Source organism: Stegodyphus dumicola, chromosome 2 (assembly GCF_044657685.1).
Source record: "Stegodyphus dumicola isolate Sdum_Otavi_A_Nest chromosome 2, ASM4465768v1".
NCBI lineage: Eukaryota > Metazoa > Arthropoda > Arachnida > Araneae > Eresidae > Stegodyphus > Stegodyphus dumicola.
The window spans coordinates 149,662,107-149,687,758 of record NC_140769.1 but is presented as its reverse complement, the minus strand read 5'-3'; the positions used below and the strand labels follow the sequence as shown (position 1 = coordinate 149,687,758).

General features: G+C 31.5%; 1 protein-coding gene across 1 annotated transcript; it reads left to right on the top strand.

Annotated features, from left to right (window-relative positions):
• The first annotated feature begins 595 nt into the window (after positions 1-595).
• LOC118189121 (uncharacterized) lies at positions 596-24,874 on the top strand. Its single transcript, XM_035359663.2, has 2 exons — positions 596-1,241; positions 22,532-24,874. Exons 1-2 carry the CDS (start codon positions 596-598, stop codon positions 22,777-22,779), a joined length of 894 nt encoding a protein of 297 aa, XP_035215554.2. The 3' UTR covers positions 22,780-24,874.
• The last annotated feature ends 778 nt before the right edge of the window (positions 24,875-25,652 follow it).

The following is a 25,652-nucleotide window of genomic DNA, read 5'->3' as shown; positions in this document are numbered from 1 at the left end:
ATTGCTTAATATTTCTTTAATGTAAAATATATGTTGTTGTCATAGATTAACCCGCCAATACCCATTTATTCAATACTTGAACAACTTGCGCAGACTGCATACAGGATATTTCACGAATTCATCAGACAGAAAATGGGCATCCTTAAGAGTAGTCAGGAGTAACAAAATACACTTGTAAAATCAGAAACATATATTATGCATCGAATTAATATTGGCAAATATTGGCGACTTCCAAACAGAGGCACGTCCCTTTGGCAACCTATGTTCATCCCCCACATCACCCCATCTTCAGAACGGGGCAAGTATGGGGTGTTTGCTCATCCATCACGCTCTCGTACCCACGAGTGGAGGGGAAAAAATGAGGGGTATCAGGGGGAAGTCAACACTGGGCCTTGCAGAGTCAAATGGCCAATCTAAATCGCGTGGCATTGTTAAGCGAACTGCATTCATCATTATATAGGTTTGTCAATAGATTTCGAGAAATAGGCATCACTTGGTTACACCATCTGCTCTTAGGTAGCCTTTAGAAACACGATACGTCTAAAGTGAAGTGGGTATACTGTTCGAGTGATTTGCTCTGTCCCGACTTAAGTGGATGTGTCACGCGACTGAGGTTCCTTCGATGGCTTTCAAGCAGGTCCGAAACAGAGCATCGCTTTTCCGTCCTTGGGCTTTTGGGGATCCTCATCCTCTTACACCACATAAAGAAGAAAACAGAACAGAACAACCTACTTTAGAAACCGATTTAGATATCAATAAATTATTACAGAAAAGTTATAAACACGATAATGAATTATATCCAAATATTTCAGCAGAGCTAAAAAATTATCCAACTAATGAAGATAAAAGACTTTTTACTCCATCAGCTTTCAAGGCTGCATACGTACCACGTCCTTCCATATCATTACCAGAAGAACCGAATCTATTTGAGACCGTTCCAATGACTGGATCTACTCAAGTGATGAACATTTTGACAGACTTACCTCTTTTACCTCAGATGTCAATAAACGATATTCCTCATGGAGATAATACAAAAGTTAAAACTCAGATTTCTTGTCCATTTGACCTCGGTTCCGAAATTTCCTTCCCGGTGGCACCAGGTATTAGTCAACTTTTAGAACAGCCAAATGTTTCTAAGTGGAGATCGAAAAAGCAAAGACCAAAAAGATTTCAGTGTCCTCACTGTCAGGTTTCATTCAGCAATAATGGGCAATTAAAGGGACATATTAGGATCCACACAGGTAAGCATACATCTAAATATTTTAAATTACTTCGAGATGACAAGCGTTCTAAGATCACGGCCGTTTTCTTAATACTTTCCAACATTAAGATGGATTGTAAGAAGACTTCATACTTATCGCGACTTCTATAAAATTACACAAGATTTCTTTAGTTATATATGCGTGCTTGCTCAAGAAAAGAGTGTAACTAGACTCCTACTGATTTTGCTAAAAATAATTTATTTTACATACCCACCATTTCTGCTAAATGATATAACCATTCTAAAATACAAGATTTTTTAAAGGTTTCTCAGAAAATGAACTGCTAATGGTCTAAAAAAATTAAAGGTTACATTCTTTAAGAAACTTAAAATTTAAATTTTCTACAGATTAAGGTGTAAAATTTCTCGCATGAGACAATACTGAAGACTCAAGCTTTCATTTTTATTTTCAAATCATTTGTCTTTTAATGTTAAAAAGGGTTCTGTGGGATTAATTATGAAGGATTAATATAATATAGACAGCGATAATTATTATACCAAATTTATTGCCTTTTTAGTCAGAATGTGATGCTTGTTAACTAAACTAAAATAGTTTAAACATTAAGTAAAAGCTTCTTTCTCCAAATAATTACTTTTGAAATCAAGAACTGCTTTATTCTTGAAATCAATATTTCTAGTATAAAATTGCTTCTTTTGAGTGTTTTTATCTGGGATGTGTAACACTGGGACTTAGGAACACCTTTTCGAAAACAGAACCAGAGATCTATGCTTATGAATAATTACTTAGATAAGGAAAATTTCCGTTTGAAATTGAATTATATGTACTCATTAATTTTAAATCCTTTATATATTAATATATATAACACATTTACAAAATGATCATTTATATCAAAATCTTGGTATAAGACGGAAATAGCTTGCAATCTTTTTTGTAGGTGATAGGTTTGCTATTCGACAATAAGCTAATAGACATCGTATTTTGCATGTTGGCATTCATATAGCACATTGATTTTTTACATAGCAAGATTTTTCATCGTAATATAAATGTTTGGTTTAATCCTCATTTTAAGAATTGCCTTATATTAAATCAGCACCTTTTTAATGAGTAAAAACTGAGATATTCAGCAATCTTATGTACTGGTTATCTGTATTTGCAAGATAAAAAAGTGTCAGTAAAGTAATACCTCTAACTTTTCTACCAGATTTTCACATAAATGTTAGGAAACTGTAGACAGTTGGAAGGGAAATATTAATAATTGGATAAAGCGGCAACTATCTGAAACTATATTTCCAAAAGCACTCCATTTTGTTAGTAATCAAAGCTAATAAAAGGGAAATATAGCTACCAAGTCAAGCCGTGTAGTAAATTATAAGAAAATGCCACTAATAATATTTCTACTGTAACTATTCATGTCGCTTCGTAATCAGCAAGTTGTTTTACATCTGCTCATATAGTTTCTTAAGGTTAATTGGTCATATAGTTTCCTAATATTTAATAGCAGCAGAATACTTTTCACATTTCTTAATGAAGTGTGTCTCAAATTAAAATTTCTGTTATGAATGAAATCACTGCTCGTTTCTGGTGTCATTTATAGTTTTCGCTGAGATAATTCTTGGAGGATAAGAACCAATGCGAAAAATATATTTCTTTTTTATGCACCATTTTACCATTCCTCATGACATCAAGCATAATTTTATGTATGATATTAATCAGATACCAGCTCTGAATAAGATCATGTTGCTCAATATTAAGCATTTCTGAGTTTAACCGTTCATAGATATTACAAACAAATGATATGAAGGAAAATAGGGATATATTTTTCGCGTTTATACTTTACGCAGTACTCGGTGAATTTTACAATTGCCATTATCCTGTTTTCTAATGCAAACTAATATTTATTGCGGTTAAAAAAAAGACCCGTTACATCTAGTAAATTCAAAGGACTTTGACTGTAAAATAAGGTCGAATAAAATTTTATGAATCGAAGTTGTAGCAATAGTTCTGATTTTTAGTCTACTAAAATTTTACATTGTTTCTTTACTCAATTGCTTTATTAGTTATCCAAATAATATTTAAAAATGAATTCCATCTTATTAGGGCACTTAAAAGTTATTATTATTATTTTCGATTTCCGTTAAGCCATCAAATACAAACTGGAAATCCTTTACTGGAATATTTTTAATTCCACTGGATTTTGAATAATAGAAAAAAATGTAAATAATAAAATTTTTAGGAAACGAGGCTAGTAAATTTAAGCCCGATTGTTGTTTTTAATTTGACGCAATAAGCATATAAATGAGCAGTAAGCTTTAAGCTGCAGATCATGTTTGTTACTCAGATTAATGTCCTCTTCCGGTATCCATTTACAGTTGTTCGGTGTTGCAGCCTGAGGCAGGTTTTGGTCGTCGTTCCCTATGCCTGGTTAACAGCCCCCAGTTATTGACCTTAAAGTATCTGAACACACAATCTAGACACTTAGTACATGATTTTCCGCTTTTCCTTGCTCCTTAGGTATTAGAGGGTTATATTTTTACTAAGATTTAGTTTTTAGATCTGGAAATGTCCCAAATGTTAAGATCCTAAGCACTGGATTATTAACAAAATTCATTGTTTTAAATTTCCCATTATCCCAATAAAGTAAGTAAGTAAATATCTCATTTCTTATTACTGCATTATGCTTTTTGTATATCAATACTTCTAATGACTAAATATTTCTCACGTTATATTTTGTTTATTATAAATCTAACAAATTTCCTAAGTAAAGTCTTACGAGCAATCTTATTCATCATCCTTTACGTTTTACAGAAAACTTTTACTAACCCTTGCAATTTTGGGGAAAGACTTAACTACATTCTACATTTACTTAACTTAAAAACTGTTAAAATCATATATCATGTCGTAACTTTTTAATTAATGCATTTTCATACAGATGAAGTTCTTTTGATTATCTGACGAGATCATCCGGAATCTTCGTAGTCTTAGAATTTTGATAAACTTTTCTTCTTCAGAGGCATGACGTTATAATGTTTCAAAAAACAGAATTTGAATATACGGGCCGATTTTAATGTACAAAGGAAATAAGTCAATGCTAAGTGCTGCTGCATCAAAATTTTGTTTAGGATATGCTTGATTTAGATTTTCGCAGCCAAGAAAACTGTATAACTTCTAACCACAGTCTTTTCATAAAAATTCTCAGCCATAAATGTACCCTATGTTATGTATACTATCTGACAGCCCAATAGATAGAAGAAATGTCAAATACTTTCACCAGAAAAGAGATGATGATGTCAATCGCTATTTATAGAAATGTAATATGCTAACTGCTGCTAATTTATGTATTCATGATTACCACTGATAAAAGCCTTTGCTACGAACAAATGCTTATAAAACATTGCTTCGACTTATATGTGAGCCTAAATTAACACAAAGAATTAAAATACAAAGATAAAATAAAAACACTATACAAGCAACTATAAGAATAAGGAAAAAAAATCTGTCTCTCTGTGTACGAGTATGTGTCCTACGAGTAAAAATATCATAATGCTTTGTAAGATATTTTCTGGTAATATGCATTTCTCGTGTCTGTCAAAAAAACTTATATTCAAAATGCGCTTGAATAAGTAACTCTAATGTAAGGTAAGCCTTTATAACATGTGAATGATGTATTTTATTCTTTTTTTCATTTCATGTGCCCCAATATTGATTAATTTAAAAATCTGTATTTCTGATCAAAGGGTTTATTTCTAGACACATTTATCGGGATTCTAACATGGAATCATTACCATTTCATAGAAAAAGGAATAACAGATCCTCTTTCACGGATAACTTCACATTCTGAAATCTATGTCTGTACAAGTTTATATTTAGTAATAATTGTTTAAACTTAAATGTAAATTCCAAGAATATGCTATTAATGCTATTTTTATCATTTGTTCATTACTCTCTCTTCGCTTCTGGCGTTAAATGATGAATTTAAATTTTTCGTTCATTCTGTCAAATTAAATGCAGATAAAAAATTATTTTTACTCTCAGGTTACATGTGAAGATAGTACTATTCGAAACAATTTTTTGGTACAAAAGTGCTAAAAATAAGTAAATAAAAAATGTGTTTTTGTAAGAATGAGATCCAAATCTTAAACAGATATAAATAAAAATAGAAGTTGGAAACTCTTAACTGCTTATTTACAATTTCACTATAAAGGTTAACTGAGAATAAATTAAATATTACAACAACTGTACATAACATATGCATTGCATTAAATACTCTTCTCCCGTTAAAAATTTATATTTATTAAGCGGAAGACCGTTTTGGATTTAAAAATAATAGACAAAGCTTGTTGTAGTAGGAAACAGGAATTCAAAATAGTAATTAAAATAAATAAAATAACAGTTTAAATAGTATTAAAGTAATATATATATAATTAAATAATAATAGAATAGTCAAAGAATAGATAAAACTCGTAAGAGCCATTGTAGAATTCAGATTTGCTTTAGGACACGATTGCCTATCTGCATAGTGGTCTCAAAATGGCGGTTCGCGGACCAAATGCGGATCTCGAAGCAATTTTATCGACCCGCCAATACATTCCACTTATGTATTTGTTGCAAATATCGTGTGGCAAAGATTTCAAGATTTTAGTTATTTGAGGTCCGAGTTCACATTATTATCATTACCATAACGAACGTGAATAACGCTTCAGAAAATCTATAAATGGAGCTAATTCACGTAAAATGTGTTATAAATCTTACTCAAAGATTTGAAGAGACAGATTCGATTTACTTTGTCAAAAAGTAAACACGCTCAGTTACGAAATTTTCACATTTTTTAATCGCTTTGTTTGAGAATGCATTTCTAGGTGAAGAGCTTTTTTTTTTTCACAGTTGAAAATTAACTAGAGAAGAACCCAATTGACCGATGAGCATCTACTGCCCACGATGCAAATAATGCTTTGTACTTTTTCTCCAAGTCTACAAAATTTATCAGAATCGAAACGCCCAAGCTGAAGTAAGAAATAAAGAAGTTTATAATTATTTACATATAAATGTATATATTTTCATTTATGCGCCAAAAAGAAGTTAATAAATAACAGAAGGAGACTAGGCTGTCATTATAAATTCTCAAGAGTTGTTCCGCCTGAACTCTGAAAAATTAGAATATCTCTGAAAACCTAGAAAATTTTCATAATTTGTTTAATTTATAATAAGTTATTTAAGGATTGATTAAACACATTAGACTGAATTGAAATACATGTCAGTTTGAATATTTAATGTTTAATTGCAACTGTGTTTGAACTGCAGAGTGTAACCAACAAAAATATCTTGTAGGTACCAAACTTAAGATTTCACATAGAAAATAAATATAAATTTGATTTTTTCTTTGCATTACTATTATGATTGTTTATGTACATTTTGATAAATATTTAGTAAGCTAAATTTAAAATTTAGTTAATGTATTTTATATTTTGCTGATAAAGAATGTTCAATTTATTAAAACAAATTCCTGGCGTTCCAGCGGTTTTGAGATCTTGTATTTGGCCCGTATGCGTTTTGAGTTTGATCTACAGGTACAGGTACAGGTTAAAGTATAAAGGACACCAGCAATGTACCATGGGTCAGCTGGTAAAGCATTCCCAAATGGCTGATGTTCGAACACAAACGTGGCAAACGATAATTCGTTACTATCTCGATTTAGGCGACTAGGTCTCGTGTCTTTCTACCGTCGCTCTTCAAGTAGAGGAACATATTAGAAATTATCGAGCAATGTAATTTATCTTATAAACTCGTTAATGACCTAATGCATATAAGTCATTCATTACATATGTTAATGGTTTGATCTAATTTTCCTATTTTCGGTCTGTGCAAATTAATATATTAGGTTGGTCATAACAGTTACTTTCATTAATGCAAAACTGCGATTTTAAGAACATTTACAACGTTGATAAGACAAGTTTTGTTATCGATGAATACTCGTTAAACCACTGGCATTCAAAGACTGATAAAAGTAAAACAAAAGATAATAGTGATGCTATATATCAGTGTGTTGGGCAAATCAAAAACCAAGTTATTAATAATAAATATTTCGACCAAAAGGTTTAAAAAATGATAGTATATTTAAACTAGAAGTGTTGAAATGGATAATAAGTGATAATGGGAGTAGTATTTTATGAGCTCAAGATTCTTTTTAGCATGTTAAAATAAGTAGATCATATTTTAAGAAATAATGAGCTAGTTGCTTTCTTCAAATTCAAACTGATTTGGATGAGAAATTATTAACCAAAGGAGAAAAACTAGTATGCAATTTTTATTGTGTGCATAGCAAGTGTTTTTGAAATTACTAAGCAATATTTACGTAAAGTCAGTGTTTTCTTTGAAGCGGGGCTTTAAAGATAACATTATTTTTCCCCATATTTTAAAATATTAATGTCTTAAATATTTGAGAAAGATAAGTGCAAAAATTTGTTATCCAACTCCATTATCGCTCTCACTGATGATCGTATTTTGACAAAAATCACTTTGAATGTGTAGTTTTTATATACTATAGTCTTTTTTCCCTCCATGGTGACTAATGTGAGTAGAAACATTCCTATTAGTAATTCTATTTTAATAGCGTCCAACGTAACAGATATTTTAGCATAAAACTGTTTTTCCACAAACTGATCAGATTAATAATGAAGAAAAATAATTTTTTCAGGAGCTTTTTATTTTTTTAAATAACTAAAGTTCCAGTATTTATTCTATTCCTGTTCCCTAACTAACAGTTCTCTTCTTTCTGCGAAAAAATAATTACATTTTTTACAGGATTTTGTCAACCAAATTTTTGTTCTCAGTTTTTAGTTTTGCTGTTGACTCGTTCACTCAATGTTAGATGAGTTCAGATTTTTTTTTTCAATTGTTTAAATAAAAGGCTTTCCGAATAGTTTATTAGACAAATTCCTAAATTGCAGGCAATGATTCATTAACTACTAAGAATCATGTAAATTTTGCCACCCGGTTAACCTTAAGCAGTCTGCGACAAATTCGTTTCATGTTTTCAATCACTAAATTACAGACTCCTAAATAAATTTTAAGTTCATAAGAAATCAATTCCTCTCGGTATTCTTGTGCTGTAATGGTCAGAAAATATCTGTAGTAATTCAAGCATCCAGAGACTCGATCATTTATTTAATCATATGATCATTAATTATTAACATCATAAGATGATTATTTATTTTAATAATTCATAAAATTCGGAGCATAAACTTTTCTCAGTGTAATGAAAATAAATAAATAAAATCTGGAAGCACACAGATTTTATTTATTTATTTATGTTACGCTCAAAGGGACGTTTTTTAACGCTTTGTGTGTTACCTCTATTTATTGAATATCATGTTCTTAGCACGTAAACCACGCAAAATTCAATTCAACAGTAGTATCACAAAATATTTGAAAACAGCATGTCTTTAGAATTTCCGCACTGGAGATAAAAGTGCTATTTTCCGTACAGCGTTGCCATTGCTCTATTTGAACTCGTTGAGTTTCTTAATCAAAAATTCGTTAAAGTTTTAAAAAATATGAAATGGATTAAAATAAATTCTAAATTCGACTGTTCGGGGGAGGGGAGGATTACGTTATTCAAAATTCGATGGCTCTAGATACCGTCGTTTTTTCACAGTGCGAGAAACATACATATTATTCATTATTAAATTTCGTAAATATAATACGAGGTGATAACATTTGGTGGCAACAAATTTGCAAAGTGAATGGACGTTTATAATGAAGCAGCGCAAAATGCCGTTTCGAAGCTATTAGCCTTTCTGGGCTACCGCCCCTTTGGGCTAATAAATTAAATTCATAGTAAATAAAAAGATTTTATGCAGAACTAGAATTAAATTAAAAAAAATCACTATAAAATGTTAGCACAGTCAGTTATTACAGTTTACAATTTTGACATTATAATAAATGTATAAAAATTATTAAGTGTTAAAAGTGTTTATCACTATGATGTACTGTGAAATATAATTGAAATAAAACTCCTTTATAAAAAAATATGCTATACTATTCATTTATAATCTTAAAAAAGCAGCACAACTTAGAATTTAAAGCAAAAACTTTCAAAAATTCATTTTTAGGTATTTTAGGTATTTTCAGGTATTTTTTACTTATTTACACCAATAAAAGGAATAAAAATTACAAGAGAAAATTCTTTGTTTGAAATTTTCTATTAGCTCAGATTTAAAATATTATTTTCTCAAAGAAGTAGTTACGAATTTCCTTACAGCATTGAAAAAGCTAAAAAATAGCCAGGCCTGAAATCATGCAACAGCTTTATAAATATTTGGAACGTTAATTATGTTTGATAAAGATTCTAAATTTTTAAAAATCAGTCTCGGTTTCAAAAATAAAAATATCAAAAAATTCTAATTTGGGAAAGGAGGCGCTACAACCAACTTTTTCTTGACAATTACACACACTGCAATATCCAACAATTGTAAATCTCTGTATGTGGTCACTCCTCCGGATGTGGTCAAGGTGACAGCCGGGAATGTGCCAGAAGAAGGAGAAAAGCCATTTAGGTTGGTCTATTTCTTATAAGGTCCATGTCTGCATTTTGGGGACGAATACGGAAAGGAGAAATTATAGTAAGGCAGAAATCATAATATCTGGTTAATTAACATAAGAAAGCCTACAACGTATTAAAACTGCAGTTTCCTTTCTCAAGAAAGGCATAAGTAACTTATGCTTAAAATAACTGCAAAAAATGCAATTTAATTATCGTCTTAAATCCGTCTCTTTAAACTATTTTAATCCTCGGGCTATTATCCTTTGGATTATTCCATTTCCTGTAATTACTCACTTCAATTTCAAATTTTGAATATCGATTATTAGATTATCTCTTTCCCCCTCACGTTTTCGAGTTTTTTACGCAGATTTGTATTTGAAGGATTCGTATCTCCAACAAATATGGGATCCCCAACAGTTCCCTCTCTCTTTGCAATGAAAATATTATTATTCGGTCTTAAAGTGTAAAAATACAAAAGAGAATATCAAAGGCTCATATTTCAAGAATTATTTTAACATTTTTGAAGATTCGGTATTACTTATGCTACAACAGTTATCTTACATCTCATGTGTAAACATTTAGAGGATAAAAATAGCAAATGGAATATCAAAGTGCTTTGAAATAACAAGTTTAATAATTGTGACAGAAAGTAAATCAGAAGTAAAGTTGTATCATTAATCTAATTTAGACTCTTATAATATGTTTTCAAAGGAAAAGTATAAGTATTTGTTTCGTACCTAATATAGCATTATATTATTTAAATGTAAATTATTCGGAATTGTTTGTCATTCAGCTTGGGCCCTATTGTTAATATCTACAATTAACTCAATAACATATTTCAAGTAGCGATAACATTTTAATACCTAAGGAGAAGATAGTCTGCAGTAACGTACGTTGGCTTAGCAGCGTAGCTTACTAAAGCTTTCAATTTAAAATTAATTCTGTCTCCCTCCCCCCCCCAAAAGAAAATTTGAAATGTTTCAAATTTTAAATTATGTCCAAAGGGCCCCCCCTTTTTTTTAAAAAACATTTTGTGTGTTACATTTATTTATTAAATATCATGTTCTACGCACTCAAACCATAAAATTCAGTTCAAGAGCAATATCACAAAATGATTTTAAAATGAGCCTATCTTTAGAATTTCCGATACAGAGACTCATGCGCTGAAGATGAAAATGTTTTTTCTGTACAACGTTGCCATGGTTGGCTTTGAAATCCTTGACTTTGTTAATCAAAAATTCGTTAAAGTTTTACAAAATAGGAAATCGATAATAAAACAAATTCCAAACTTCAAATTCGGTCTTCCACATGCCCACATTCGTAGGAGGATTACGTCATTCAAAATTCGATGGCTCTGTGTACCGTTGTTTTATCACAATGCGAGAAATATACATACATTTATGCAGATTTTTCATTATTTAATCTTTTTAAATATAACACAGGCCGATAATACTTCGTGGCAACAGTTTGAAAAGTGATTCGCCGTTTGTAGTGAATCGACGCAAAATCGCAAATCGAAAACAATAGTCCTTCAGTCACAAAGCCCCTTTGGACTAAAAAGGTTTTGATACTGACAAAGAGCGAGCGAAAGCAACCCTCAAATCGGTCAGTCTATTTCTTACACGAAAGGAGACTCTTTAAAGCCAGCTTTTCGGAAAAAATTAGACATCGACCGCAAAAGAAGTGGTCTTTCTTCTCAGCGGGAGTTGTGAATGATATTGACCAAAAGGACAAACGATGAAAAGTTTCCTTTTGACCACAGAACCGTGCCCTTTTCGACTGCTCCTTAGGCATAAAGGCGTGAAAACCTAGTAAGGTGTATTAACAAATAACTTGGCAGAGCCAGTAACCACTCTTCACGTTAGCAGCTGGTATTCAGCAGAGTGTGACGCATAAACTTTTCAAGGTAATAAATCTGAATCTCGAACACTTGAGTTTTACGGAAGTGAGAAAAATTCAAATCCCCTTTAAGATTAAAAAGTTCTCTCACTTATATCATTTACGTCTTACTTTATTTGTGTTCAGAAAATTTCACTTGTAGTCAGGGGCGTAGCTAGACGGGGGCAAGGGGGGCATCTGTCCCCGGGCGCAGAATCCAAGGGGCGCCAAACTGATGTTACGACATTTTATAATTAAATGTTTTCCATCCTTGGCAAGCAGTAGGGGGCGCGAAATTTTCAGTTGTCCCTGGGCGCTGAAAACCCTAGCTACGACTCTGCTTGTAGTGTCTGAACAATAAAAATTCTATTTTATGATATTAAGCTGTTTTTAAAGCGCGTGTTGTGTGGACCTCCCCAGTGCACGTGAATGTGCAATATAACAGAAAATATTTATATATAAAAAAAAAAAAAAAAAAAAAAAAAAAAAAGCAGGATGAATATCAACTTGGCCACATAGTTTTTTAATGCTGAAATCTCATAAGTAGCTGTTAATTAAAAAGTATTTATCAAGCTTATAAAACTGAAGTTGAATGACACTGAAATGAGAAAATATTTACACCATCAAAACGGGAGAATTTATACAAAAGGCAGAAAATTGTAATCAATCTGCTGAGGGTTACCAAGGAGTAACTAAATGTTGACATGTCCGCACATTGATTGAGCAGTCTTTATTTAGTTAAGAGGTAAATGTTCGTTTCTATATGAACAGCAAACAATGATAACTATTTTGTCTTAAGGAAAAAACTTTTGCTTGAAAATTAAGTAAGCAAAAATTTAATTTGTCTCACTCTTAAAGTTCTTGCAGATGAATTAGAAGAACTATTTTATCAAGGAAGAGCAATGGCATTAGATAGGAAAGCCTTCTGATGGATCTAAAAAGCTAACCAAAATCCGCAAATTTATTCTTTACTTAAAATTTACAATGCTCAAAAAATAAGTAACGAAGGCAACGATACATATCTGAAAGTCTATGAGGAATGTAACTTTTTTTTACAAAAGGGGGGCTTATAGCGTCGCAAACAATGGTATTCGCCAAGAGCAGAATGCCCCGGGGATGACTTTTAAGGGAAATTGACTTGAATTCACGTTATACATGGGGAAAACCACGAAGACGCCCATACAGCTAGCCAGTTCTCTCAAATCAGCACAGCGCTACCAGTGTAAACGAATTTACCGCTCTGCCGTTGTTAGGCAAATTTAATCTTTAAAATTATAGCAATCTTCTTCTGCTAGTAAATTAAATTCTTTGTCATTCAATGTAATATTTTTAATTTAATTTTGTTTTAGAGTGCTACAGTTATAAAGAATGATTTTAACTATTCTCATTGGCTAGAAAACTTTCTGAATCTAGTAACTTTTGACAGACAACAAATATGAAGTCTATAATTTAGTCTTAACCAATGCCATATTATCTATGGCATTATTATTGTACGCTTCGTTTTTAAAATTTCGCCTTTCATTTCAATTTGAATTTTTTGCCATCAAATGGTATAGAATATATCCCCGGGGCATGAGCAATCTGTTTGACTTTATTCTATTTACCTGGGGAATTGTATCTATTTCAGTACCTTCGTTACTTTCAGTGAGAATAAATAATATATTTTATTTAAAATAAAATTAATTAAAATGAATCTGAATGACTGATTGAATGACTGAATGCCGACACAGCTTTTTGTTCTAGAAAAGAAAAAAAAAAAATATTTTCAGCGCTTTTAGTATGCTGAGTTCATTCACGCAAACAGAAGTCTATTATCACTCACATATCATTTAATAGTCAGTAGAAACTTCCCAAGAATGTGTGAATGAAATGAAGTGACAAAGGTGTTTACCAAACACAACAAAGGTGTTTACAAACACTTCTGGACCCTCAGCAAATACGCATCTTTCTTCTGTATGTGAACTAGGACTCACGAAAAATTTGTTACGTTATGGATAGAAATAGCCAGGGATCTCGGATAAAATATACGAATAAAATGTATGTGAATGACATAAAGCTTCCCAGTATCAGTAATGATACACACACACACACACAAAAGTACCTTTCTAGAATCTCTATAAATAAGAAACTATTTCTGGATCATAAATTCGATCTGCAGTTGAGTCTAGCTGAAAATGCTACGTTGCAGGCTTTCAAGAATGTTTGCAAAAATTATTGAACTGCTAAAAAAAGAGAATCATCTTCCGAAATCATTCGAATGCAGGAAGTGAAACATTTATTTAAAACTTCTTTTCGCAGTCCCATCTAAAAATTTTCGTCACTAATCTCACAATAAAATTCACGGAATGATATTCATAGAAACAACTTTTGTTGCGGTATTTTCTGATGTTCAGAAAGTAGTGATGTATGTCTCTTTTTGACTTTTGTTGTCTTATTAAGAGAAATGTTCTTGAATCAAGTATCGCAGAATGTTGCATGTTTCCACCTTTTAGATGCTTTGTTTCCACAAAAAAATGTAAAAATTACGTAGAGTTACATAAAATTCAACTATGCATTGAAAAAAAAAAAAAAAAATCCTTGCATGAAAGAAAATTTGCGATCACGTATTTGAATCCAGCAACAGAAATGTTGCCAATTTGATATAGCTAATATTCAAGCTTCTCTGGGAAAATGTAGTTTTATCTATGTGTCCATAAGACTCAACCATTACGCATAAAATTTTTCCCACTCCAAATATTATATTTTATATATATTTTTATTTATCATGATAATTGCCTTTAGCGATTAACATTTTGTTAATCGGTAAAATCGCTAAAGGCAGTTTTTATGAGTACGAGAACAGAAATAATATGCTGTTTTTTGATTCAAGCAAATTTCGGGCACTGCAGGCTTTGGCCCATTAGGGCTGTTACTCCACTGAGTTTTTTTTTATTTTTTTTATTTTTTATTTATTTATTTTTTTTTTTTTATTCAAGAAGGAGAAGCAAAACAAAAGATAAGTTATTAGTTATAATCGTAATCTAACTATTAACGATTTATAAGAAAACTCGTTATTTTTCTTGCAATTTATTTAATAAACATTTTTAATAAGCAGAATGTTTTTATTTTTAAACTAAAAAAAAAAAAAAAAATGAGGTAACAGTTACGAACATATAATGGAGTATCTACCTAGGAAATTATGAATTTCGTGCGGAAGGCTTTCAATCAAACTTTCTGAATTCGTACTGAATATGTTTCAAATGCAGCAATCTTAATGCAAATCTTAATGTTCGTTTTGGATAGCTACTGATAGATGGACTATCATAGCAATACACTCATAAGTATGACGTCAACGACTCTTTTGAACATTTAAAAAATTTTTGATGTCTCCGTGAGTAAAATATTGTTACGTTTATAAAGTATTTCCCCTCTCCTGTCTGCATGCCTTCGTGGTGTAATGATAGCACACTCGGCGCGTATTCTGAGGTCCAAATTCGAGTCCCGGCAAGGGCACTGCTCATTTTCCATGTCTCCACTATAAAAAAATCCTAATGTTTCTACAATGGCGTCCGAACTAAAAGGTGGTGGATGATGATTCTTCACCACCAGGATTTGGCGACTGGGTCCTGTAATCACCAGTTGCCCTTTAAAACTGGAAGTATATAAGGTATTTCCCCCTCCTCTCTGCATGTCTTCGTGGTGTAACGGTAGCCCACTCGGAGCGTTATCGAGAGGTCCAGGTTCGAATCTTGGCGAGGGCATTGCGCATTTTTCACGTCTCTGAAAAAAAAAAAAAAAAAAAAAAAATTCTAATGACTCTAAAACGTGCGTATGGTTCGTTATGAATTTAATGCCACACAGAACCGATGATAGCTCGATAAAATTAATTTTCACAAAAGAAGCAATTTGCTGTTTTAGAACTTTCCACAAAAGTATTCGTACAGCTCTTCTCGGTAAGACAGATCACAATCAGTAGTTAGAATTTTAAACTACTAAGAACGCTCAATAGAAAGCAATACAAAGCGCATTTGAAGAGATCTAACTCTGAACTAAAAACTGACAATTGATACTGTCTGCGGTCCTATATAATTTTCCCCCCGACAACGGAGAAATTTCCAGTATTTTCCCTTTCTCAAAATTACTGGAAGACATATACGGGTACAGTTACATATAAGGGCTGGATACGATTACAGTTATATATGAGGATTAATTACAGGAACCGAACCAAAACGTCGCCAAATGGTCACCGAGCTTTTTGACTTTTGGCGGTTTCTCGCCAAATTTGGAGACAAAGATTAGTTTCCTAAACCATCGTCAGGTCGACTAATTTAACAAGATAACCATTTATCTTGTGTTAAATTGACTTGCCCCTGTAATCTTATTTCTCTGAGAGCTTCGGATTTTTGAGGCACTTCGTCGTTCGTCCGTTTTCGAGGCACTGGTAGAGAGCTTCGGATTTTCGAGGCACTTCGTCCTTTGTCCTTTTTTCGAGGCACTGGTAGAGCTTCGGATTTTCGAGGATACTTTACACAAGAGATACCATAATTTTATGTATAAATCTACAAAATATTTATATATATATACAAAATCTATTACAATATTCATATTCAGGTTATAAAATAATTGTAATTTGAGTTGTTACTTGTATTATTGGAGAAGGAAACTTTGATTTTTAAATTTAACTTCAGCGCGTGATGTAAAAAGAAAATACAAGTATTATTGTACTGTTTAAACTAATTTCGGGCAATTACAGAGTAATATATTGAGGAACTACAGTAACCACATAAACTTATCATCTAATTGATGTCAAGAAGAAATCAAATCGCATAAATTTGCATAAAATTCCATTAAATGATGTAACATTATATCTTACATGAGTGTTACGATACCACACTAATGAATACGGAAAAATTAATATTTATTTTTTATTTCTAAACATTTTTTACTGCACTTTCAAAACTCTAAACATGTCGCACTTTAATCTCTATTATTCAGTTTTAGAGTATACTACCTTGCTGGTATCCATTTCGAAAGCATGCATCTAACAGCAGCACAGTAAGGAATAAGGGGAGAGCCTGACGTTTATACACGAACAATATAGTACCTTTGTTTTTAACATTAGTTTCAGTGCTTAAATTTATTACCTTCTACCGACCTACATATTCATAGGTAAGGGAGGTAATGTTTTCAGTTAAAAAAATTGGATGCCTGCCGGCAGCCGAGCGCTAAACACGTTAAACACTGGCATTTCGATCTGGGTTCAATTTCAGGTAAAAAGGCTGGTTGTATGGGGGTTTTCGTGGTTTCTCTCATACGTAATGTGGATAAGAACAGAATTCCTTTACAAAACCTTCCACGAAAACATCCTTTCGTGTAGTCCGATAGCCAGATTGCGCTTTACCATAATCAAGTAAATCAAACTAAATACTTAATAGAGTTATCAGTGAATAAGCCCGGATTAGAGTTCCCACAACACGGCTTTACTAATTTTTCCATGTTGTCTGTCTGTGTATGTGTGTGATGATTTTTTTCCTCCACGATAATTCTTATATCAAGTCAACAAAAATTTATATTTTCAGTGTTTAAGCTTTCTGCATGCATATAAAGATTTGACTAAAGTTTGGGTAAAATTAGACAATCTCGCGTGGCACTTACTTAAAGCTCATAGTAAGTTTTAATGGAAAACTTCTTTAAAATATAATCACAAACTTTTCAACTTTCGCTTTTAGATTTTGTCTAAAACTGATAAACCGGAAGTGATATTTTACCTGAAGTTTTGAACAAATTTATTAAGGATTTATCATTTCACTTATTTTAATCATTATATTAAAAAACTATTCTTTAAGTAAAGATTTATGGTCATATAACGAATGATACCGCGCATAATTATAATAATAACTAGCAGCTTCGCTGCCATCCTTCGTCTGGCTTTTAAACGTACCGGAAAAAAGACTGAAGGAAACACCAACCGTTAAATTTAAAAACTGCGTAGAAGTTTACTCTGCAGAACAACCTCATAAAAAAAAGTTATTACGTATAACAAAATTACAATGAAATAATCAATATCCCTTACAAATATTAATTATCCTAATAAATAAATTAACCAACTTCCCTTTGCAAAATCTTAAGAACTCAAATGGTATAAAGGAGGTTAAGAACTTTGTTTCCTAAAAAAAATCCCTCAAAACTTTTCAATATCTTCAAAACAGTGAAATAAGCAATAAATAACATAAAAGAATACAAAAACAAAACATTCTGAAAAGCAAAGTATAAAAATTCTAAAAAAGTATTCTAAAAGAATGAAACTATTCAAAATGATGCGATTTCATCAAAAATCTATCAACAACAATAAGGCATGAAAATTGTTGCCAAAATCACGTTTTTAAAGATGTGAGATGTAAGAAGTGTACTCGGAAGCTTCATTTAAAAATTTTTTTTAAATACAAAATATTATCATTTTTCCAAAATTCTTTTTGTAAAAGCAGTCGCAAGGATGAAAGTTTAACGTGTCCAAAAATCAAAGAAAAATAAACTGTACATTTTTAAAAATAAACGTTTTTAGAAAAAATCCCGTTGAAAAGATGTTAAGCTCCCTTTTAAATAAATTCGTGTTGAATCGATTTATGGAAACACGAAATTTATTTTAAGTTCGTAAAATAGCTAAATGCCTATGTTTCATGACGATGTGAAAATGGAGTGTGTAGAGTAAAATCTCGCTTTCCTATGTCCTATTATGTCTCAAAATGACGCGATTTCGTCACAAAACATAAAAAAAATTCGAATTCGAATTTCAAAAACATCGCTTGGAGGTGCACTGGCTCTTGTCTAGATGCAGCTATGTACTAAATTTCGTAGCCGTGGGTCTATTAGCTTACGCGCAGCGGGAACGAAAGACACACACACTCACAGACGGACTCTTTCTTTTATTATATGTAGAGACTAAATTTATGCAAACGTAATCATCACTATTCAGCTATAATTCCAAAAACTAACTAGCCTTGTTAGCTAATTTCTAAATATCGCGGGGATATACGCGCAAATCAAATGAGTTTAGATTAGTTGATATTATAGAAATTAGATTAATGAAAATTAAATTATGATATTTGTTTCAAAATATTTATTTTAAATGTATTATAAACACTTAATTAAAAAGGAATTCAATTACCACATTTCCTAGTTTTTCCTCAAATTTTTTAGCGACAGTTTAATTTTAAAACGAATTCATTCCTGTGGTGATTGTTTACACTAATAAAGTCAGACCCTAGCAAACTACCGACGATTGTCACGCCAGACGTTTCCCTTCTAACTGTGAAATTTTATGCCAGCCTAATACAAGAAACAAACAATCAGAGCGATGAAAATACGAACTGACATTTAGTCTACGATTTTGCTGAATTAGGCTGCACAATCATCTTCTCAAACTATTTTGAATGATTTGAGGCCTGATTTGAAGTAGAAGAAACAAAGGGAAGAGACTCAAGTTACAAAGAATTAGATTTTAGAAGAAAATAGAAGAAATTAGAAGGCAAACATTTGATTAAGTTATGATAAGTTTAGAAAAAAAAAGCAGTTATCGTACATGGTCAATTATACTTAATAAAATATAATCCAAAATTTCGTATTACAATTGTTCTAATAAATATAAAGGCTTAAATCTTTATATTTATTGGAAGAAGTTAGATTTTGTTCCCCAACGATGAATTAGATGAACTTTACTTAAGCTTGTTGTTATTGAAACATGGAATTGGAGGGATGTCATGGGTTGACCATATCAGAGTTTTTAAATTAGCTTTGATCAAATTCTTAAGGAATAGTACAACAAGGATCTACAAAATTTCTTCATTTAATTTTATTACAGCCCCTTTTGTGGAGAAAGCAAATAATGTTTTTAAAAGGGAAATGATTTAAAATTCAATACGAAAAATTCATAGAACTCTGAATTTTTCATGTATTAAAAAGTCTTATTTTGAGATTTAAAACAAAAATAAATACTGAGTCAACATTTTTAAGAAATCTACTTTTTCCGAAATTTCGGATTAAGGGATGGATAAGTGCTTCAAATATGAATTTTTGATATGCTATTTAAAACGAACGCAAATGTCAATGGAAGCAGCTAGCATACTTGTTGAGCTAAAAATCTCATTTCTAGAACTCTGATAAGTCGAAACACATTTCTTAGTCAAACATTTATGAAGTTTAATAATGAATCTCTTTATTGAATATTATCAGGCTATCGAAATATGTTATTTTTAAGCATACTTTTCAGAAACTCTCATAACTATTATTTCTTGGGGTAATATAATTGTCATTAATTAAACGTTATGAATGAAATAAAGAATTCATAATATAATTTTTCGCATTAAAAAATTTCTCTGTCTGCTTATTGCTGTTTTGATGTTGGGATTAATCAGGCTCTCTCTCTCTCTCTCTTTTTTTTTTTTTTTTTTTTTTTTTTTTTTTTAATCGAAAAAAAATTTCGCTTTAAAGTTCACTACAGGAAATTTTTTCAACTGGCTTTAGCGTCTTCTTACTAAAATAATGGAAAGTATTCTTGAAAAAGCAGGAAAAGAAAAATTAAGGCGAAATATTTATTCACTCCCGAATCAAAGCAAAGGCTCCAATTTCCCATTTTCCATTCTTAATTGAGTTACAAAATGAATTTGCAAAGATGATGGAATATCAAAAAATCGATAATTACAATTAAATAACTCTGAAAACGACTTCTGTCAGCAAAATATTTCTATTAAACTAGCCATTAAAATGACGTGAGTAAAAATTTTAAAACGAAAACGGGAGTCTGTACATTATCGAAATAAAGACATATCGATGTTCCTATGAGTTAATCAGGCAAGTTCGCCTGTTAATCACAGTTGCACAACTTAACTTACACTTCGAATGATTTTAAATAACACTCCGAATAAAGATTATTGGAGGACTTTAAGTAACAGAATTCATTTATAAATATAACTCTGAATCCTGTTGCTTAAAATTTTAAAATATAAAGTAAGGTCATGATAAATATTTAATAAGCTATAAATTTTAAGGAAATTCATACTGATTTTGATGAGATTACTTTTATCACTTAACTAGGTAAATAAACAGCAGTAACCTATCAGGGAATAATTTTATAAATCTTTTTGAGGAATAGTTTTCAAAAAGATTTATGACTGTTAATTTATATTTATATTAAATGAATACTCACATTATAGTTCTAATAGTACAACCTTAATAAAATATTGAAGTCAGCCTTTTAGTAATACTACTTTACTTCAAAATACTCAGTTGAAATCTAAATTCATAAAAAAAGAATATATCAGTTGAAGTTTAAAATGATATTTGAGGCAAGCTCATTTTATGCCACTTTTGTTACCTTAGCATGAAGTAGAACGTATTGCTTAAATTCGACCAGGAGTTCGGCTCCGTACATCTGAATTCCTGAGAGAAATCATAATTCCAACCAAAAACTCAAATCAAATGAATTCCGGCTCCTTGTTATGGAAATTAATCGCAATACCAGTAAAAAATTAATGTTTCGTTTTAGAACTTACTGAAAGTGATATTTATGCTAGTTGCTAATGCATTCCTTCCTTTTCCTAAGAGGAGCAAAATAAACTAGAAACTCTGAGACGCCGATGAAGTAATTTTCCATATCAAAATGCAACTCGTTCAGAAAGAGAAATATTTATGGGCTGTATCCATATGGTTAAGATAACTGTAAAAGTTTTAAAAGTTAAGACAAAGAAGCAATTTTTTATCTCACTACGAAAAATATTGTTCAAAATATGCATTTTTTTAAAGCTTTGGGGTACTTTGTTTTGCAATTCTTAGTTTTTCAGCATATTATTGTTATTATCGTTATTTATCTTTAACCTTTCCTTTAATTTTTAAGATTTTATTATTTATCTGTTTATCATTAATTTATTAATATTTAAGTTCAATTACTTATTATTATTACTTTTACTACTGTCCTTGCAGGCTTTCCATAGGGGTACATTATTTTTAATTTTAGATATCATACCTTAGATAGAAGTAACCTTGCGATCAGAAACATAATAAAAATTACTTTTCTTAGGGAACGTTTACAAAGATGCTCCTTAAAATATTTTTAAATAAGTTAAAGGACAAATACGTATGTAGCTTGAAATAACAGCTTTCAAGAATAAAGTCTCAGATATTTATCATGAGATATAATTATTGCAAGGTGAATACTTGAACAGAAGAAACCTATATTATGGAGGGAAGCATATAACTGGTACTTAGGTTACACGAGAGAAAATAATCCATATGCAACAGTTCTTTTCAGCCTGAACTGGCACGTGAGATAAAAATTCCTTCTTATTACCAGCTACAAAATGCAATTTAAAAATCGCTAAAGTATATCTGCTTCGAAAAAATGCATTTTGGAACTTAAAAAAAGAAAAAAAAAAAAAAAAAGCTGAAAAAGTTCCTGGCATGCAGTATTGTATTTTTATAAAAACAATTTTTTAAACTGGTTTTCTTTTACATTGATAACTTTCTGAAGACCTCTCATCCTGTTTTATCTAGGTTATTAATTATAGTTCATTTGTAATCTCATTACTGATACTTTGATCCAAGTGAAATGTGTATGCCCGTCATGTAGATAATTAGCAAATTCAATAAAGATAATTCTCTTGATGTTGACCGTTTCCGTATTGTACATTACTGAACTTTTGTTAGTTCATTCAAAGTTTAAAATTTAAATGAATAAACAGTAAGTTTTTTACGAAGTAATTAACAGTGCATGGCTATAGTATCCAATCCATGTAACTCCTCGTTGTTTTTACTACATTCGAAATTTGCGTAAAGTATCATAAATTCTTTTACTTTTTTATCCATTGGAAGAAAATGTTTGATAAAACTACATATATTTTCTCCTTTCTTTTCAATTTAGGTGAACGACCATTTGCATGTGATCATCCTAGCTGTGGCAAAACTTTTACTCGAAATGAAGAGCTGACTCGTCATAAGCGTATACATACAGGTGTGAGGCCCCATTCTTGCCTATTGTGTGGAAAGCGATTTGGAAGAAAAGATCATCTGAAGAAGCACGTGAAAACACATCAGAGGACAAATGTCGTGAGAATGCCTGCTTTTCCAGGACTCCCTTATTTCATAAGTGATTGCATTCCATGGTTTTAATGCAGAGAAACCTACTACTTCGTGATAGATTAAATAAAGACTGTGAACCGCTTAGAAAGCAATGGTTACACGATATACAATAAGAGCTACGTCATACTACAAGGCAGAGATATTAAAATTCTCTTTCCTTAGTTAAAGGCGTGAATGCCACTTTTAGTCAAAGTAAAGAGCCTTGGGTTGCCTTTAATTTATTTTATTGGAAAAAAAAAAACTATTAACGGAGATAATGTTTTTTGAAAAATGTATTTAAGAACTACTAAAGATATATTTTTAATAATGCATTATTTGTCTGCTATGTCTTGTCCAACTTTATCAATATTTATATTTTTGCTAGTAAGAGTATTATAGATGTTGTCTCATATTTTTATCGACAGTCTCATGAAATATATGTGCATAAAATGAATTAACATACACTGCTAAAATACTGGGCCGATTAGCCTGTTATTGTAAATTCTGCATTAATCGAAAACGGCATTTGATGTCGAGCGTCGGCAGAACATATTGGATTTTCCAGTGCACAGCAGTGGGTGTTCTACCTATTGTATATTTCATTCCGCGAAAAGCATGCCTTATCAGTCCACATTACACCTGCCAAGAATGTTGACTGGACATCTGTCAGACTCATGACGAAGTTGCACCGTGCGAAACTTCTTTCAGCAGCCCCGTCCAGTAATGCCTGATTAGATGTTGGCCGGTATGGGTGAGCACGTAGTTCGTTTACTATTTTCCAAACGCGACTTTTTGAGAGGCAACAGTTTTCACTTATCTTTCTTGTGCTTCTGTTCGGATATGTGAGGGCGTATAATAATATATCTTCAGGCTGTACTTTATTCCTTACCTTATCTAGTCTGTCGGATTGAAATCGGCTATTCATGCAGCCTGCCTCTTTTAAACGTTTCACAACTTTAGGATGACTTTGTGTGAAGAATGAGGGCCTGCTGGAAAAAAAATTGCCAATACAATCGGGCTGCCGATCGTGCCACATTCACATAAAGTAAAACTATCTCATAATCATCATCTTCTGAAAATCGCTCCATGTCGACGAGCTTCAATATACAGCTTCGAGGAGGCGTGTCTTTTACAGCTGCCTCAGGTGAACAGGTATGACTTTTCATATACTGTTGTATAATGCGAAAATTTCACACACAAATCTCGAGTTGCGTTTAGTTGATACGTTTTATGGCTGGCCCGATTGTGCACGATCTGCATATTGTCTGCTCTGTTTGTAAAGACAATCAGTACAAGGATGCATTCCACGGGGTTTGAACGACAGTCCTCTTGATTATGAATTACAAGCCATACCACTATGTCACAATGCGGGCTCGTTTTTCGTTCGAAAGGTAATCTTTTCTCTTTTCGTTCAAGTTTCGTGGCCCCCCAATTTCGAAAATCGCGAAGAAACAAATGTGAATTTTCAGCGTTCTATTTTTAGCATTCATGCCCACGAGTGTCTTTTCATACTAAATCGATGATTATTTACACTTTTATAAATTGCGTTCATCCTATCTCGTACCGTTTCGTGATAGGAATGCTAACCTTTTCCGCCCTTTTTTATCAGGCAGCGCTGTAAGCGGTCTTATCTAGTAGCGCATAACCACTTTAACTGTATCTAGACACCACTTTTATTACTACAGTTGCAGCAGTTCGGGCCTTAAACGAGTGGTACCGGATTTTAGTGGACACCTTGTATATATAATTATTCAGGAAATCAAGTATTAATATATTAATGAATCCAGTGTGAACATGAATACCCCGCAATGAACTTAAAATGGCTTTCTGAAATTCAGTTCGTTTGAAAATACAAACTTATCTTTCATGCAAAGGAAAACTAATTACTTGAATTAGTAATCCTAACACTTTTAAAATTACAAGAACATTAAAGCAGAGAAAAACAGATGATTTCAAAGCATTTCTATTAATAGTATTTATTATGTTATTACTATTTCTTATATGCATACATATCAGGCAAATTTTTGTGCCCCAAAGGGTCTCATGCATCATAAATAAATGAGCCATTTATACTAAATGTATTGTTAATATATGTAAATAAACATATATATTTCTGTACTTTGAGATCTAAATAAATGTAAAGAACATTGAATATGTGTTTTATTTTGACTATATGCAATGCTTTATCTTATTTGTTTTTGTTCTTTTATTGAACGAAAGCAACAATCTGATGGGAAAACAGATACTTTCAGAAAACCAACATTAACGGGCAGCGCCTTTATGTTTCATTTGTAATATCTTTTAAATGTGATATCTTTTAATCGTATGAATTATAATTTTATTTCTTAATAAATTACAGTACGTTTCTGTAAGTGCTTTACATATCGACAAGAATCGAAAGCATTCATCTGATAAGCTACATACATCTTGATGATCTAATGATATAAATGCGTTAATATAAAAGCAGAAATTTAGTTGAAGTTAATGATAAAGTTAAAAATAAAAAGTTTAGCACCATTTAAATCATCTATCTAAAAATGATATATAGTTTCAATAACTGTTATCTAAATAACACAACTGTTTTAATGCAGCGTTTTACCAATAATTAAGAATTTAAAAATAAACTGTCTCCCAACGAATTCGTTAAAGAATTTCAGGATTAAAACATCGCTGTCTATTATATAAAATATTCTAAATTTTTCCTACTTCGAGAAATAAAAGCTTACTCTCACAATGTTTCTATCAAGATAATGTAACTTTCTCTCTATAAACACATTTCGGAAATTTTAGTACGGGTTATCCGATCTCTATAACTGAATTCCGAATAGAAGAAAGTCAAAGAGCTGAAAATATAGCAGAGATTTAATAGTATTAGTTATTCATGTACTTGTTACAGTGAAAAGTAAAATAACTTATTTGATGCG